This window comes from Silene latifolia, chromosome 10 (assembly GCF_048544455.1).
Source record: "Silene latifolia isolate original U9 population chromosome 10, ASM4854445v1, whole genome shotgun sequence".
Classification (NCBI taxonomy): domain Eukaryota; kingdom Viridiplantae; phylum Streptophyta; class Magnoliopsida; order Caryophyllales; family Caryophyllaceae; genus Silene; species Silene latifolia.
The window spans coordinates 139,295,642-139,312,670 of record NC_133535.1 but is presented as its reverse complement, the minus strand read 5'-3'; the positions used below and the strand labels follow the sequence as shown (position 1 = coordinate 139,312,670).

General features: G+C 36.9%; 4 protein-coding genes across 8 annotated transcripts; 3 read left to right on the top strand and 1 right to left on the bottom strand.

The window, feature by feature from the left end:
• Positions 1–513: 513 nt before the first annotated feature.
• Positions 514–2,533, top strand: LOC141609241 (pentatricopeptide repeat-containing protein At5g59600-like). The gene has a single exon (XM_074428382.1). It carries the CDS (start codon positions 739–741, stop codon positions 2,374–2,376), a length of 1,638 nt encoding a protein of 545 aa, XP_074284483.1. The 5' UTR covers positions 514–738; the 3' UTR covers positions 2,377–2,533.
• A 1,461-nt stretch (positions 2,534–3,994) lies between these two features.
• LOC141606036 (uncharacterized) lies at positions 3,995–7,821 on the top strand. Of its 5 annotated transcripts, none has more exons than XM_074425008.1 (3): positions 3,995–4,123; positions 5,377–6,983; positions 7,466–7,821. In XM_074425008.1, exon 2 carries the CDS (start codon positions 5,764–5,766, stop codon positions 6,859–6,861), a length of 1,098 nt encoding a protein of 365 aa, XP_074281109.1. In that variant the 5' UTR covers positions 3,995–4,123; positions 5,377–5,763; the 3' UTR covers positions 6,862–6,983; positions 7,466–7,821. The 5 variants fall into 5 exon arrangements, with proteins under 5 accessions (XP_074281109.1, XP_074281110.1, XP_074281108.1 ...); XM_074425009.1 differs by lacking the exon at positions 3,995–4,123 and adding an exon at positions 4,815–5,208; XM_074425007.1 differs by lacking the exon at positions 3,995–4,123 and adding an exon at positions 4,815–5,303.
• Positions 7,822–8,913: 1,092 nt separating this feature from the next.
• Positions 8,914–10,647, top strand: LOC141606034 (putative clathrin assembly protein At4g32285). Its single transcript, XM_074425004.1, has one exon. It carries the CDS (start codon positions 8,917–8,919, stop codon positions 10,519–10,521), a length of 1,605 nt encoding a protein of 534 aa, XP_074281105.1. The 5' UTR covers positions 8,914–8,916; the 3' UTR covers positions 10,522–10,647.
• A 440-nt stretch (positions 10,648–11,087) lies between these two features.
• On the bottom strand, positions 11,088–13,436 carry LOC141606035 (ricin B-like lectin EULS3). The gene is made up of 4 exons (XM_074425005.1): positions 12,736–13,436; positions 12,095–12,214; positions 11,524–11,758; positions 11,088–11,369 (listed from the first exon to the last, which is right to left on the bottom strand). Coding segments are annotated over exons 1-4 (930 nt in total). The 5' UTR covers positions 13,309–13,436; the 3' UTR covers positions 11,088–11,367.
• Between the last annotated feature and the right edge of the window lie 3,593 nt (positions 13,437–17,029).

The window sequence follows — 17,029 nt, the reverse complement described above, 5'->3', positions numbered from 1 at the left end:
GCATTACACGACCCTTTTTTTGTAGTTTTTTTTTTCAATCTCTCACTACGCTTCCATTTACGAGTAAAACAAAGTCTATGCTTTGATTTAGTTCTTGTATGATGGATTTTGAGGTTATTTGCTCGGTCAGTAAATGTATATCTCTTCTCTGTATTTGCAGTTAACATGGATTCTTACTAGCTTCTTAGTTTATTGATTATTGGATTCAATTTGATATGAAACTGGGTTTGAATGCGGTATTTGATTGTTCTTTGATACAATATTCATGTTAAGATAAATCAAAGGCAAACAAATAATTATGACGGATGGAGTATAATATAGTGCAAACCTATGTACCTTTGGTAAAAAAGTTCTGAACCATAGTCTAAATATTGTTGTACCTTTGATATAAATGTTCTGAGTCCGAGGTTCTCATGGTTCTCATGAGGAGAGGGTTCTGATAGGATCCTAGATCTATATATATATATATATATAAGATAATTAAGTACTTCGTACTTGTATCTCGTCTTACATATAATTTTTATTGGTTTTAGATTTCGGATTGAATATCATCAACTACTGCGGTTAATTTTCACCGAACTAGGATCACGCGCTCATGCCCATATTTGGATTTTTATTCATACAATCCTTTAAGAAAATCCAAACATGGACATGAGTCATGAGTGCGTGACCTTATTTAGTAAGTTTTTCTCAAACTTTAACTAGTGCGATACAGTGCGATTTACACTAGTTACTCAAATGTTTATTCCTTTAAGAAAATCCACCCTGCACATATCTGGCAAGGCAACCTACATTACTAACCGTTTTTTCGAAACATCCTCCGAAGCGTACTTGACTTACGTCGAAAAATGTGGCCACACTCGATCGTTACGATTAGGACAAACCATACATGCCCGTTTAGTCGTAAATGGGCTGGTCGGTAAGACCCATTTTGCTTCCAAGCTCGTAGCAATGTATGTCGAATGTAGTGAATTAGGGATTGCCCGGAAACTGTTCGATGAAATGCCGCAGTCAAATTATCGACGATGGATCGTTCTTATCGGTGCGTATGCGAAATGTGGGTTTTATAGGGAAGCATTGGATTTTTTGTGGGAAATGTCGGCGGAAGGAGTGAAGGCGAATAATTATGTCCTTCCTAGTGCTCTTAAGGCTTGTGGGCATCTATCGGAATGGCGGACAGGGAAGGAAATACATGGTTTGATTTTGAGGCATTCGTTCGAGGACGATGCTTATGTTTGTAGTGCTCTGGTGGATATGTACTCTAAATGTGGGTTCGTCGAGAAAGCAAGGAGGGTTTTTGACAGCATGGTTAAGAAGGATTTAGTAACCGTAAATGCTCTGGTTTCCGGTTATGTTCACTTGGGGCTGTTGAAAGAGGCACTAAATCTAGTTAAAGATGTGCAGTTGATGGGATTGAGACCGAATGTTGTAACTTGGAATACTTTACTTGCAGGGTTTTCGCAAGCAGGGGATGACTTGATGGTGGATGAACTACTTGAGTTGATGCGCGTTAGTGGGATTGAGCCGGATGTGGTGTCATGGACCTCTATCATATCGGGTTTGGTGAAGAACTTTAGAAATAACGAAGCTTTTGTCACATTCCTAAAAATGTTGGATTCCGGCTGCTTTCCAACGACGAATACAATTAGCAGTCTCTTATCAGCTTGTGCTAACGTCGGGAATGTGACATGGGGAAAGGAGATACACGGGTTTGCAATGCGGAATGGACTTGACGAGGACGTTTATGTAAAGAGCGCGCTAATTGACATGTATGCAAAATGTGGATCGATATATCAAGCATCAACCTTATTTCATAAAATGTCGAAAAGAAATACTCCTACGTGGAACTCGATCATATTTGGATATGCTAATCACGGCTATTGTAATGAAGCAATAGAGCTCTTTAAAAGGATGGAAGTCGAAGAGAAAGAAAAACTCGATCATCTGACATTCACTGCGGTGTTAACAGCTTGTAGCCATGGTGGATTGGTGGTCGTCGGAAAAAACGTGTTTAAATCAATGGAAGAGAAGTATGCTATAAAGGCAAGACTCGAGCATTATGCGTGTTTGGTGGATCTCGTAGGTCGAGCAGGAAGATTAATGGAAGCTTATGATATAATAATCAATGAGATGCCAATGGAGCCTGATTTGTTTGTATGGGGAGCATTTCTAGGAGCTTGTAGGCAACATGATAACGTAGAGCTTGCAGAGGTAGCGGCAAAGCGTTTGGCTGACCTGGAACCTCAGGGAGCAGGGCCAAGTTTATTGTCGGGTTTATATGCTGGAAAAGGCAGTTGGGGAAATGTGGCTAGATTGAAGAAGCGGATTAAGAAGGAGAACAAGAAATTGAAAAGTTTGCCAGGATGTAGTTGGTAATCCTGGGTAACACTTTCAAAAATCAACTCGAGTTCGAAAATAACAAGATTACCTTTGAACATGCAGCGTGAAGTACCTGAGCAGTCGACCACTTGATCAATTGACAAAAGATTAACCTAATTTAACTGAAACCTAGTTTTCTTACCTAATCAAAAAAAAAAAAAAAAAAAAAAAAAAAAAAGCAAGCTTTGACGCCTTATCTCCCCGCGTCCCCACCTGGCTCGAATTCGTACTACATTTTTAAGAAATAGAAAAAAAATTCACTACGTGACAATGTCAATGTGCACATATGGAGTTTGGTATAACAAGGTCTATGCAATTTTGGCTTCTTAATATCATCTCTTTTTATTTTTTTATTTTTTTTTTTGACATGGGAACCCGCGATTCTTTCCGGTTTGACAGACTGGGTAAAACCCCAGGTGTAGGTGATAGCCATGAGGTTCGAGTCTAATGGTTAAAACTTGAGTGAAATTCCCAAAAGTAACTTGAGTGAAATTCAAGTCAGATTCCATAATATGTAATATTGCATAATTCTTTCGATTTGATTTAATACATATATGTAATATGTTTATATTAATATATAATCCTCTCAAAATTGCATGCGTAAGTAGTAAAAGTAATTTCGTCAGTAAAGAAAAGAATTGTAGTAACATTGGATATAGTTATATGATAGTAATCACTCATTTGAATAGTAAAAGTAACAATATTATTAGCGAGATTAGTGAAATTGGTAAAAACAACAACGGGAGTAGTGAAATAATCAATATTAATGCGCCAATAGTGAAAGTAACAATAATTACGGCGGGAGTAGTGAAATTATCAATATTAATGCGGAAGTAGTGACAGTAACAATAATTACGACGTGAGTAATGAAAGCAACAATGATTACGGGCAACTAGTGAAATGTTATTACTATTGTTTCATTAATAAGAGTAAAAATTAATAGCGGGAGAAGTGAATTTGTCTCAAAATTTATTTCATTGTAATTTTAGGATATGTCATAGAAAAAATTTATTAATGATAAATGTATGGGTTATGCAACTTTAAGTTATTTTATTTAATGAAAATAAAAAATTAATGGTAAGTAAAAGTAGCCCGGCGAAGCCGGGCACCAATACTAGTAGAAACTAGAATGTAAACATTGAACATTAAACCCTTACAGCGTTTTTTTTTGCATTATAAATAAGTCAATGCACGGGCATTCAAAGTAGAAAAAAAGTTGACTGAGCACATGCCATGTGACATACAGATTCCATCAAGACAAGACGAAGAAGAAAAGAAGCATAAGAAAGATCTACTGATGGTAAGGTAAGTTCTTCTTTCAAACCTTTACCTTCGCTTACATAAGATTTTTTCTACACTATTTTTTTTTAAACTAAAAACAACTGCAGTTACTCAGACTTGTATCGTGGCTTAGAAATTAATTGTACTTCATGCCTATTTCCATGTGTTTTATTTTAGTTGGTAGATTTTTTTGTAGGACCATTTTGAATTTCTTATTTCCATTGAAGCCTCTAAATTTCAATTTAATTTAGTTGATAGAAGTCTTTCCAATTGGCCAAGAACTACTTGACATTTTTTTTATTTGCAAGCAAGTCCTTTTGGGTAACCATTGGAGATGCTCTAACACAAATAAAATATTTGAATTTGTTCATACAAAATCAAGTTACCCACCATTCGTCCATTCCAGAGGCCTCCATCCTTCATTTCTTCCTTCTCTCTTCTGTATTACTCTTCAAAATACCAGGTAATATATTTTTTTTTGAGGATTTTTCCCCTTTATTTATTTTAAGTCCTTGAAGGTTTTATCTTAGCTAGAAATTTTTTTACTATCAGCAGCGGAAGACCTTAGTTATATCGGTAGGAAGCTCGGTCCCGTTGCCCTTTTATATTATTAGTGTAAAATTATCAGTCGGCCTCCCATGACTCATTGGTTGAGTCTTAGTATTTACTCACGAAGTCAACCTCTTGTGTTATTTACTTCAAGATCCGCCACTGGAGTTACTATTGATCTATTTTGACTTTTCGATTGTTTTCCAGATTTTAAATACCTTTAATGCTTGATTTTGGGTTATATTTATTGGTTTTGTAAGAAAGGTTATGTGTTGTATTACTGTATTTTGCATGTGCATATATATGAAGTTATGAACTGCCTACCTACAAATCAAGTTTGTTGTTCCATCTCTGTCATTTGTTTAGCTTTTATACGGACTGTGTCGAGTATTTTAATCAAAGGTAAACAAATGATTGGTACGGAGTGGGTATTTTTTAGAGGGATCAATTTGAGTTGATGAGTTGCAAAGATTTGATTTGGAAAATTCTTATGTTGAATGAACTGGGAATATAGGATCCTTTATATTTCTTTGGAGGAAATCGATGGTTCATTACCGAATCAACGGTCCAGAATAAATTAGGTAATGGGGTGAAAAAAATGGGGAGGGAGTAGATTTGTCTAAGATTGAATCGGGGCCAATGGTTACGGAAATGTACAGAAAGAAATGGAGCGGATTCTTACTTGAGTTGATTATTGGTGTCAATTGATGCAGCATAAAATTGGTTATCATGGAGAAAAAGGCAGTTTTGATGCTGACAAAAATACAAAAGATAAAGTTTTTATTGTTTCTTCAGGAAGATTTGTACTTTACCTCTTTAGGCATTTGTATTTTCATATGTCAGATTTTTTAGTTTTAGTTATTTTTCCTTAAAATGAGCCACAAAAGTATTGATAGATGTTGACAGATTTAAGAACTAAACTCATCATTCACCACTCAATGGGGATTAGAAATTTGGGATGGAAAATATTACTCCGTACGAGATTAGTAATACAATAAGGTAAACTAGAAAAATCGAACATTATAACTAAAAGTTTCAATTTTTCCATACTTGGAGGATGACTGCCCCTGTTAGCCCTCCCTCGTTCTGCCATTGTATGCCTCTTAAACTCTTTATGTTTCCTTTTATATATGGAGTAGTTCATGATGGTATTTGGCCCTTTTGCAGATACATCAATCGTTGGTGGTCTCATCGTGAGGCACGTTTTCTGAAGTTGGCCAGACCTAGATAAAGGAACTATCGTGCTTGCTCCTGTTGAACAACACTGATCAGTGGACTTATGTTTGTAATTTTTACGGAAGGTAATTGCGAATCAGTATAATTACCTTTACTCTTGCTTAATACAAGTGCTTTCTTTAGAGTTGCAATTGGTTGCCGATTAGCCCTCCCTTGGGATTTTTACAACTGGTGTATCTGACGAAAGCCATCATCATATTGGAGCTACAGACCGTGTTTGATGCTCCATGCTTTAAGTTTTTCTGGAAAACTTGACAAATCCAAGTACCAGAGAAGAGGGTGAATTGAGTATTGATTACTTCGACTATAGAGTAAATTATGCGCCTTCGACCTCTCCGCCTTCCAAGGCAATCCCCCTGTAAATTTGTATTCATCATACTAATCCTGCTTGTTCCTAGCATCCTGTTTGGAATTTTTGCGCATCACCAAAAAATCACTTACTTTCTCCGCCCTCTTTGGGATAAACCGCCTCCATTGTTTTCCCATCTTCCTCACTATTATGCTGAAAATGTGTCCATGGATAATCTATGCCGCCTTCATGGTTGGTCGGCCCGCTCACACCCTCGACGAGTATTCGATGCTATTATTTTTAGCAACGAGCTTGAGTTGCTTGAAATCCGGTGGCACGAGCTAGAACCCTATGTTACCAAATTTGTCATTATGGAATCCAACACTACCTTCACCGGCATCCCTAAACCTCTTTACTTTGATTCAAACCGTGCTCGATTTTCTTTTGCTGCAAGTAAGATATCTTATGGTTTATTTCCCGGCCGGGTTAACAACCGTGTCCCTCGGGAGGATCCATTTGAGCTCGAGAGGCAGCAAAGGATAGCAATGAACTGGATAATTCGACAGTCGGGTATTTCAAATGGTGACCTCCTTATAATGTCAGATGTAGACGAAATTCCGAGTCCTCACACGGTAAAGCTTCTTCAATGGTGTGATGGGTTCCCACCAGTAATGCATTTGGAGTTGAGGCATTACATGTATTCATTCGAGTTCCCGGTGGACTACAGTAGCTGGCGGGCTTCTGTCCACATCTATGGCCCATCAACCTGGTATCGACATTCTCGACTGTCTGATGTCATTCTTTCGGATTCTGGTTGGCATTGCAGTTTCTGCTTTAAAAATCTTCAAGATTTTGTGTTCAAAATGACAGCATATAGTCACGCTGACCGTGTTAGGAGAAGAGAGTTCTTAGATCGTCAACGAATTCAAAGCATCATCTGTAAGGGGGATGACCTTTTTGATATGCTTCCTGAAGAGTATAGTTTCAAGGAGTTGTTTAAGAAGATGGGATCGATTCCACGGTCTGCTTCTGGAGTTAATCTTCCTGGTTATCTGTTGGAGAATGCTGATAAGTATAAGTTTCTCCTTCCTGGTGGTTGTGTAAGGGATCGAGAAATATCAGGTTGATCTTCCATCCTTCGTCCGAGATAGTGTTTGTGGACATTAAGTTGAGATTTATTGGCACCGGGAAACCGGGTTTGTCACTTTGACTCCAGTGTACTCGAGGTCGATACAGCAAAACACACCCGGTGAGTTGGTAATTTTCCTTTCCATGCAGTTCATCATTTTGTAGAAAGAATAGCTTGAATTATGGATGATACTCTGGTGTGAAGATACGAGTATATGTCGTGCAAGCACGCAAGAGTTTCAATAGTTACGAGATTTGGTGCCAATGTAAGCATTAATCATTTAGGCTTACGGAAGACAATGTGGGTTTAATTAGTCTGATAGCTTCCATCTGAAGTGGAGTAGTGGACTTATTGAAACCCGACTGACCCCACTCGATTGGCTGTTTTAGGTCCATGAACCCGTAACTACATAAGTATAGACCATGACCCCTATCCAGCCGATTAATAGATGTCGAGCTGGCATTATCTATACCAATCTTAATTAGGAGCTAGGTGTGAAATTCAGATGCAGGATCTCTGAATTTTTAAAAAGTTTAGCAAAATTGTAAATCATTCATGCAGGGTTTCGTTACTCTGAGTTTTAATTCCGTCTGATGTTGCAGCATGTTTTTGCACCAGAGCACCACTCATCTCTCAACAATTCAACACATCTCAGGTGCACAGCGCCATACTGGGTCAGATCAGTATCTCGAAGGACTGGCTTTTCGTTCTTGTACTTGACATTTGGTGTGCTCGGATCTAGAGCTAATAGAACCCTTGAAGAAGGGTTGCAAGGGCGGTCGATTTTTTGTATTTTTTTTTTCTAATGTACTGTAAGAAACTAAGAACTGGAGTCAAGTTTAGTTTTTGTGCATTGATTAGGTTGTTTATCACAACTCAAATGTATACAATGTATAACTAATGTACACAATTCATTCAAATATTGAATCTCATTATTGGCAAACAGTTTAAAACTGGAGTTATGAGACTTTGACACAATTCATTCAAATATTGTTGGTTAAAAGATTAAATTTTGATTAAAGTTGTGTTCTTTCAGTAATTATCACTCCGCTTTCGAGTTTTGCTTTCCGTATTTCTAATGTTACGGCCTCCCTAGCGATTACTCCTTAACAAGCTTAGGTCAAGTAAACTTAGCTGGTAAAGTCATGAGATATGATACTCATGACCTGGGTTCGAATCACATCAACATCAAAAATTGCTCTTTTGGCTCCCTTTTCACCGTTTCTCATCATCATGCCGTATTGACATATTGGTCACTACTTCACATGTGAAACGATTTCATGACAATTATGAATTATCCCACCAAATCGCTCACATAAAAGATTATCATTTTCCATACTTCACCTTCTTTATTTCCTTTTTAGAACGCTTTATATTAATATAAAATTATCTCAGAGGATGACCAACATCCCAACCAAATCACAAATATTTCTTTTCTCGCACATTAAGAATAAAATGATCACATCTAATCACCAACAATTAATTCCATTTTAAGCCATATATTTGTAAATACGTGATGTATGAATGTCTGATAGAATACTAATTAAGGCAATTTTAGTACTCTAATTACTTAGCCCTGTGAGACGAACTTCCTATAATTCCACGCACTTCACCCAATTTCTCCATTGATTTTCTTGTATCTTTAATCTTCCATAATTCTTTAATTTTATTAAAATTACTATTCAATTTGTTTAAACCGCATTAATTTTCTCACTTGAAAAACACCCACACAAATTTTAACAAAATAGATTAAATCTTTGAAAAACCCTGTTTTTTTTTTGGGGTGTGTAGATATCAATGGCGCCAAAGGATAGAATTCGTAAGGCAATATTCTACGCACTTCACCCAATTTCTCCATTGATTTTCTTGTATCTTTAATCTTCCATAATTCTTTTAATTTTTTTAAAATTACTCTTCAATTTGTTTAAAAACCCATTAATTTTCTCACTTGAAAAACACCCACAAAAAATTTAAACAAAAAGATTAAATCTTTGAAAAAACCCTGTTTTTTTTCTTGTTTTTTTTTTTTTTTTTTTTTTTGGAGTGTAAATCAATGGCACCAAAGGGTACAATTCGTAAGGCAATAGGAGTAGTAAAAGATCAAACAAGAATCAGCATTGCAAAAGTTGCAAGTAATATTGACCCATTTCTTGATATTTTGATAGTAAAAGCAACAAGTCATGATGATATTGTACCAAATGAGAAGTATTTCAACGAAATTTTACGTCGAAGTTCGATATCGAAACCACTAAGGACTGAATGTGTAGAGTTGATTTCCAAGAGGATTGAGAAAACCCATGATTGGATTGTTGCATTAAAGTGTTTGATTCTTGTTCATAGGCTTATGTCTAATGGAGATGAAGTTTTTATGCAGGAGATTGCTTGTGTTAATGAAAGTAATGTGAAAGGGTATGGAATGTTGAGTAATATGTGTGTTTTTAAAGACGATGCGCATACGAATTCTTGGGATTATACTGATTTTGTTAGGAATTATGGGATGTATCTTGATGAGAAAGTGGAATGGATTGTTCAGATGTGGTTGAACAGGAGGTTACGGGTTTCAGGCAAGGATGAGGGTTCTACTAAGACGGTTTTGCGTAGGATGGAGCAATTGCAAAGATTGCTTGAGAGGGTTCTTGCTATGAGGCCTAGGAATGTGAGTAAGCATCAGAAATTGGTTGTTCTTGCGCTGTGTCCGGTTGTTGAGGAAAGTTTTAAGCTTTATAATGATATATGTGAGGGGTTGTCCTTCTTGTTGGATCTGTTTTGGGGGATGGAGTATTGGAATATTGTTAAGTCTTTAGGAACTTACGTGACTGTTGCGAAACAGATTGATGAACTTGTCGAGTTTTATGCTTGGTGTAAGGATTTCGGGGTTGTTACAGCATTGGAGTATCCTGTTGTTGAAAGAATAAGCAATGATCTTCTTAGCACAATGGAGAAGTTTATGAAAAAGAAAGCGAATGATTTGAAGAGTACTGAGAAGAACAAGAAGACGAAGAATAGGTCGCAAGAAAGTAGTTTTGGTACAAGTCCAACAGTTGGGTTGGAAGCCATCTCTGAGAATATGGTTGATGAAATTCAGGATTTGATTGATTTGAAGAATGATGAAGCAGTTGAAGAAGATCGATGTGAAGATCCCGGTTTGCCTTTGTCTTTAGCATTGTTCTGTGAAAATACTACTGAAAGTGAAACTAAATTTGATGATCAAGTTATTACTGACTGGGAGTTGGCTCTAATAGAATCTGCCAGTACACTGATGACCAGAAAACCCGAAATGGGTGGTGGATTTGATGATTTACTGCTAGAGAGCATGTATAATCAGAAACCTGCAAGTGAAAACACGATCTGTTCTGAGATGATCAGTGGCGGCAATGGAGTCGTGGCATTACAAAACCCGTTTGCAGCTTCTGCTACTGTCTTGCCTCCTGCTTATGTGCAGGTGGCGGGATTGGAGACGCAGCGAGAAATGCTGGGGAAGGAACTGCAGGTATTGGAACAGTATGGGACTAATGGAATGGAAGGGCAAGTAAGTTCAGCACAGAATGATGTTGTTTCCTCATACAATGCGTTTGGTCCTCAAGCAATGGTGCCTTTTGAATTGACAGGAAATTCAGGGAATCCAGGAGGGCACCATTACAATCCTTGGTCTGATTAGTTCAGCAAATGTAGGTTTTAGATTGTTGGTTTTGCGCATTGTTATACAAGTACTTCACAAATTCTTCTAAAAGACAGTCTCATTCGAGTAAACAGTGAAATGAGACTGAGCTGTTATGTATCACTTTCAGATCCTCCGGTTTTGAAGCTTTATATAACTCTTTGTTCTATTGTTTACGTTACTAAAACGACACGTCTCTTCGATTTGGTTGTATTTGGCATCATTTCAACGGGGCAGGTAGGGGTAGGAAGTATGCAGCCTCGCACTTATGTTAGAAAACACAAATAAGCTGTTGACAAATTATCCATGATGAAAACTGCGTTGGAAATTACATCGCTCAGATGCTCCACGTAATAAAGAAGCACATCATCAGTTTAGTTTGGGATGATATGCTTTTCCTTCTCGTTGCTAATTACTACTCCCTCCGTCCAAATCATTTGATTACTTTTATATAAAAAAAGTGTGAGGGTATTTTTTAATCAAAGTTAAACAGATGATTGAAACCCGGAGAATACATCCATTCTAAGGCAGTTGTACATGATGGCCATCAAATATATATACCCAAATTTCACACAACAAAACAATAATACTTTTAATAGAGTTTTAACTGATCCAAATTACATAACACAAGCATACGATCAAATACAATACAATCCAAATTCAAACTCACCATGAAAGGATCTCTATTACTCGCAGCTATACCGCCTTTTACAAATGCAAATGTATATTATTAATACCGAGCAGTAAACAATGAAAGGAAAAAAATGATTTGAGAAACAAATCCTTCCCAATGCCTTGTCTCCTGCCTCTGGATCCACAGTAATCCAGGGCGTTTATTAAAAGCATTCCTGCAGCAAGTCGGAGACAATGATTAGCTTATGATTTACATTTCGACTGCAAATTTGGTTATCTTACATTAGTGTAGCTTAGCTTAGCATAACAGTTGGGACAATAATATACAAGACTAGTAAATTGACGGAGGTGCAGGAGATGAAGACTTACAATGACGAATAAACTTCCATTGTTGATTTTGATTGTCTCCTTTCCAGGTTTCATAAAGGGCAATAACTGTGCCATCATGAATTCCGCCATGATCCTTATCAGCATTCCAAGCATCCATAACCAAGTGAATGTTATTCACAGTCCTGACAGTTCTATACCCAGAACCGAGGTCCTTGCTCTCCGTCCACAGAACAGACTCATCCAGAGCATCAGGCTTGTATGGGGTTAGTTGCACCTGTACAGTATTTCAGACAGAAATGCAAGATTAATCACTCATTTGTGAAAATATATATCAACTGAACAAGAGGATTTACTGCAGAGGAACTTATTCCATCACAAGATATTCTATCAAATGAGGCAGTAAAATTGGCGATGCTATACATGAGATGAGCATCACAAAAACCATCATGGCAATGTCACGAATACTCCTGACCGAGATTGAGTAACATAGGTTACAATAAAGCTCAAGCATAAGGACCCAGTTTCTTATCCACAACAAAGTTCCCTTTTTTCGTCCTAAACTTATTGACTCAATTCTTTCGAGCCTGCACAACAAAGATGAAAGACTCACCGGTTGACAAGAAATAGAATGCTTAACAGCCTGCCCCGTGCCTTTGTTCACCAACATGAAACTGGGATGACCCTCTTTATCCTTCACCCTAATGCTGTACTTCTCATCTCTGTACCAATGCTGCAACCAAAACAACATTCACATACACCAAACATTAAAAAAATCTACTCCGTAACTTATACATACAACTACTCCATTCGTCTCATTCATTTGTTCACCTTTTTTTTTTATTCCGTGAACATTATTATAATCAAAGCTAAACAAATAATTGGTACGGATGGAGCGTAAATAGATAAATTGACCATAATGAACTTAAATTCCCCTTGACAACCTATAATCAGTAAAGTCTATGCCTTCTTTACTAAATCAAATTCAATCTAAATACACACATACTCCCATATCCGATAAGTACTCCATAAAGGTAGTAACTTTCCACATAAAAACACAAATAGTTCTATAACACGGTTTTAAACAAAGATTATTGTAAAACCGCCTATATTACTTAATAGAATAACCTTATAAGGTTATCTAAGTTAAATAATAAAATGGTTTTACAAAATCTCGTGTGAAACCGCCTCACGTATGATTAATCAAGATCCACAAATGATTGAGACAGAATATTTACCAAAAAAAAAACAAACCTGAGTAAGATCAGAGGAATCGGGATGAGTAAGAATAACCTTTCCATCACGGATCCCAAACACATACCTATCTCCACCAGCCTTACACTCTATCTTATGACTCGGCTTATTAGCCAGGTGTCCCAACTCCGGCCCACCACCGTAGCCCATTTCAGGCCCAACATCAGGCCCACCACCGTAGTTATGGGCACTGGAACCATGATCCTGTGGCCCACCATGGTGGTGGAAATCCGGCATGTGTGGCTTGAACCCGTGATGTGCGGGTGCGGACCCACCATCATAACCACCTTCGTGGTGAGAGTATGAAGGTTGTTGTGGAGGTGGTTGATCGTACCCGCCGCCGTATGAGGGTGGTGGTTGATTGTACGAGCCGCCGTATGTGGGTGGTGGTTGATCGTACGCGTTTCCGTAGGAGGGTGCGCCGTAGGATGGTGGAGGTGGTTGGTTGTATTCGTCGCCGTAGACGGGTGGTGGTGGAGGTGGTGCGCTGTTGAAGTCGTCATCGTCTTCGCGGCGGTTGTTGTGATGGCGGTGGTGGCCAACGTGGCCGACGTGATTGTGTGGGTATTCCATGATTGGTTGGGAATATTATTATTGGTTGGAATTGTGTATTGGGAATTGTGATTAATGTGACTGGTGAATGTCTGTGTATATAAAGGAGTGAAAATGTGAAATGTCAGGTGTACGAATATACGTTACACGACAATAATTGAATACGAATTGTATGATTCATGTGAGCGAGGGAATGCCGACCATGTGTCCTAGACTCCTAGACTCTAACTTCGACCGATTTTCGAGTAAACAATAAAGAGGATCGAGTTTAATTTATGATTATTTAATATTTTCAATGTTTTTTTATATATGACTTTCTCATATTTTGAGATACTCCGTTCTCTTTTCAATATCTCTTAAAATATAAGACTAAATATTATGATGTGTATACTCATATGAAATAGTTTTTCGTAAGGAATTTAATGGTACCATTTTTATATTTTTTGAACAAATTTATTTTTGTAAATATTAAAGTCAAAGGCTTACCTCGTAAATGCAAAACGTCATATATAAAAATATGGAGGAAGTAGCAACTAGTTTTGTGACCCGTGAAAATCACGGGTTTTATTGTTTTTGTTCTTTTATTTTTGCGACATCGTTCATGAATGCGTTATTCGACTTGTTTGTCTTCTTGCCTATTATCTTGGAGATATGTTGGTAGGATACCTAAGCAAGACAATAAAGAGGGTTCTGCCACAGGTCCTAAGGATAAGATATATTATATCTAAGGGGATTTGGGAATTTATTATATTAGAATAGTTGGAACTTGTTGGAAATCACAAACTCTTTATTGAAAAATGACACCAAAACCCATGAATCCCTCATTTTAAAGAACATGTGAATGTCCATTCTCTGATTTCGAAGGCTGGTATTGCATATAGATTAAATGGGAAATTGTATTGTCTTGTGTTTCATCAGAGCACTTCAAACAACTTATTCTTAAAGCCTAGAAGCAAAAGTCAACACAAATTATGGAAAAACGTAAAATTGCATTCAAACATTGGAATATTAAGTTTGCAAACTACTCTTATTTTGCTACAGTCCTCATTGTATTTGTCTTTTTACTGATTGTTGTCTTGTTGTGTTAATCACTGTCGGTCCCCTTTGTGTTTTTGTTCCCTGCTTTTTTTTACGGTGTTTAGATTGTCTCTGGATTTCGAGGGCACTTGACTTTGTCACGGTGGTTATTCAGTTCACTCAACATTGACGGCTTTTGGTATTCTAGTACTTGATATATTGTTTTTAGTGTTGTTTTGGTGCATTCTAAGAACATTGGTTCCATTTTTATCCGGCAAAGAAACAAAAGGTGGACACTTAAACATCTAATTCTATTCCTTATTACCTAATGTATTCTAATGAAAAAAATGTAAAATAAAGTACAAATGTAAAATATATAAATGAATGGATAATAATGATATTTTATAACTGAATTTTACATATTGTCTTTAGTCAATTAGAGACGATATGAATAATGCGTAGAAAGCGTTCTGCTAAAATGCAACTTATGTTTATCTTACTAATTAGGCTAAAATTACAAGTTTATTTTCTTAAATGCAAAGGAGTTTGTTAAACTTTTTCAGCAAATAATATATTTATAATTCTTGTCGATTTGTCGGTCTTGCAACATCGTCCTTGTAAATTCAATTGATTTTCTACGTATTGGGAAAAATATTATTAAAATGATTTTTGTATAACGAAAGACCTAAGTGATATACTTAAATTATTAGCAAAGAGTTGATGACATATGACTTATACAAATAAAATTTTAGAATAAATACGCATTCAATATTTTTTAAAATAAATTTTATGTGAGCAACTTTTGGGAGGATACACGAGAAAATGTATCTGTTCAACAATGACATCATTCTAATTTCATTTCTATATCTCTTGTCAATTAGAGTCATCTCTATATCGGGGATGTTGGTGAACTTTTATGTGAAAAGTTTTAACGCATATCCCAATGAATTCCAAAAAAATAAGGATGCACAATTTGTATTATTATACTTCCATTTTTTAGTTATCACCTCATTTGCTTGTGCGCAATAATTAAGATTAGGAAAAAGTTTGCAATTGGTGGAGTAATGTGAGAATTTTACCCTTAAACGATGACATTTATTTTATAATTTTTAAAAAAGTTATAATAAGCATTTGGTAAAAAGCACGTCCCAAAGTATAAATTAAAGAAAAAAGAGTGATAATATAAAAATAGACAAAAAAGAGAAGTGGGGTGATAATTAAAAAATATTCTTAACAATTGATTATGAGAAAAGAAAAATATATACAAACCAAGGTGGTTACCAGGACTACCCCAGCATGAAAGGCTGTTACTATCTCGGTTGTCCGAGGTTAGTACATATCAAAAGCAACAGTCCCAAACACATTTATTAAGATACGGTAAGGTATTAAAAGTTACAATGTTCCAAAATCCAAAAATGTAAATCCAAATGCTATCAAATACAAAACAAATGCTAAGACTCATGATGGTGTAGATACCTCATTTCTGCACCTCTCGCAAACCACCCGGTGATGATTGGGCCGCATGTTTGCTACGCGGAACGATTTGTGACAGTTCATAAGATTATCGTCAAATGATTGCTCAAATATTAATGTCTACCTCTTAGTTGTCATCTACGTGCCGATACGGTCGTTTTGACAGTAATTAGAGTACATTTGGAGTCCCGGGCCTAAAACCGTCTCCATTTTCTGATAACCGTTAAATCCCGAGTCAGAATGTTCTGGAATGTTCCGGACATTTCTATTCCATATTTCATAATTTTTATCTTTTGGTAAACAATTTCCCGTAATATTCACATAAGATATTAAGGAAAACCAAATTATTCCGTCCTACCATAACTTAAACACGGAAATCTTTCTTCCGTAGGAAGAAACCACTTGGGAACAGACGCAGCAGGTGCTGCGCCTCTTCCAAGAGACGCAGTGGCTGCTGCGCCTCTTCCCAGGTCCTATTCTGCGTAATTCTCGTATCTTTTTTTCATATCTTTCCGAGATTCACTTCCAAAGAGTCTCCGAAACCCTAATTCCTTCACGTGATTAGTATAAATAGGAGCCTTCGCTCCTCATATTTCTCACGCGAGTGTCCGCCCTTCTCTTCTCCCTTTGCATTCTAGACCTTCGTTCTTACTTTTTGGCGTCTACGTGCTTGAACATTCGACCACGTAAGCTCGGATCCTTCTGAGTACCAGCCTCGTTTGCATGACCGACCAATTTGACCAACTCCACATCAATCAACTTAATCAATCTGTTTAATTTCCTCTTACGAGGGCACTTTCGTTACATTCGCGTCGAGCATCACTAGTCGATATCTTAGTCCTTCTCGTTTCGTCAAGCATGTAAGTCTTAGGGTGTAAATTCCTCTTTTATTTATTGTATTTTACTTTTTGTATCATCAATTGTAAGGTTTATGTCGAAAATACCTCTTAAAACCGATTTATAAAACCTTGTTTAAAAACCCTTTTTACGGATTTTCAGATGACAAACCGTCGAGAAAAGACGCAAAGAATCGCTGCGCCTCTTGAAGGAGCGCGATACCTGCGCCTCTTCGTGAGACTCGCCATGATTCTCGCTTCCTTTCTTCTTCCTTCGTCCTCTGTAATTCGTCAAGTATTTGTTTTGTTTCGTTTGTTCTTTAATTCTCTGATATCATAGCGCAATAATTTCACATGTATATTGTTTATCATTCATTAGCACATAATTCATCATAAATTCGACTTAAATCCCAAGT

Coding starts and splice junctions, on each gene's coding strand:
- LOC141609241 (XM_074428382.1), top strand. CDS start 739: ATGTTTATTCCTTTAAGAAAATCCACCCTGCACATATCTGGCAAGGCA.
- LOC141606036 (XM_074425008.1), top strand. CDS start 5,764: ATGCGCCTTCGACCTCTCCGCCTTCCAAGGCAATCCCCCTGTAAATTT.
- LOC141606034 (XM_074425004.1), top strand. CDS start 8,917: ATGGCACCAAAGGGTACAATTCGTAAGGCAATAGGAGTAGTAAAAGAT.
- LOC141606035 (XM_074425005.1), bottom strand. CDS start 13,308: ATGGAATACCCACACAATCACGTCGGCCACGTTGGCCACCACCGCCAT. Junction 12,215..12,735: donor ATTCCTCTGATCTTACTCAG/GTTTGTTTTTTT, acceptor TTTTGGTTGCAG/CATTGGTACAGAGATGAGAA. Junction 11,759..12,094: donor ATTCTATTTCTTGTCAACCG/GTGAGTCTTTCA, acceptor AATACTGTACAG/GTGCAACTAACCCCATACAA.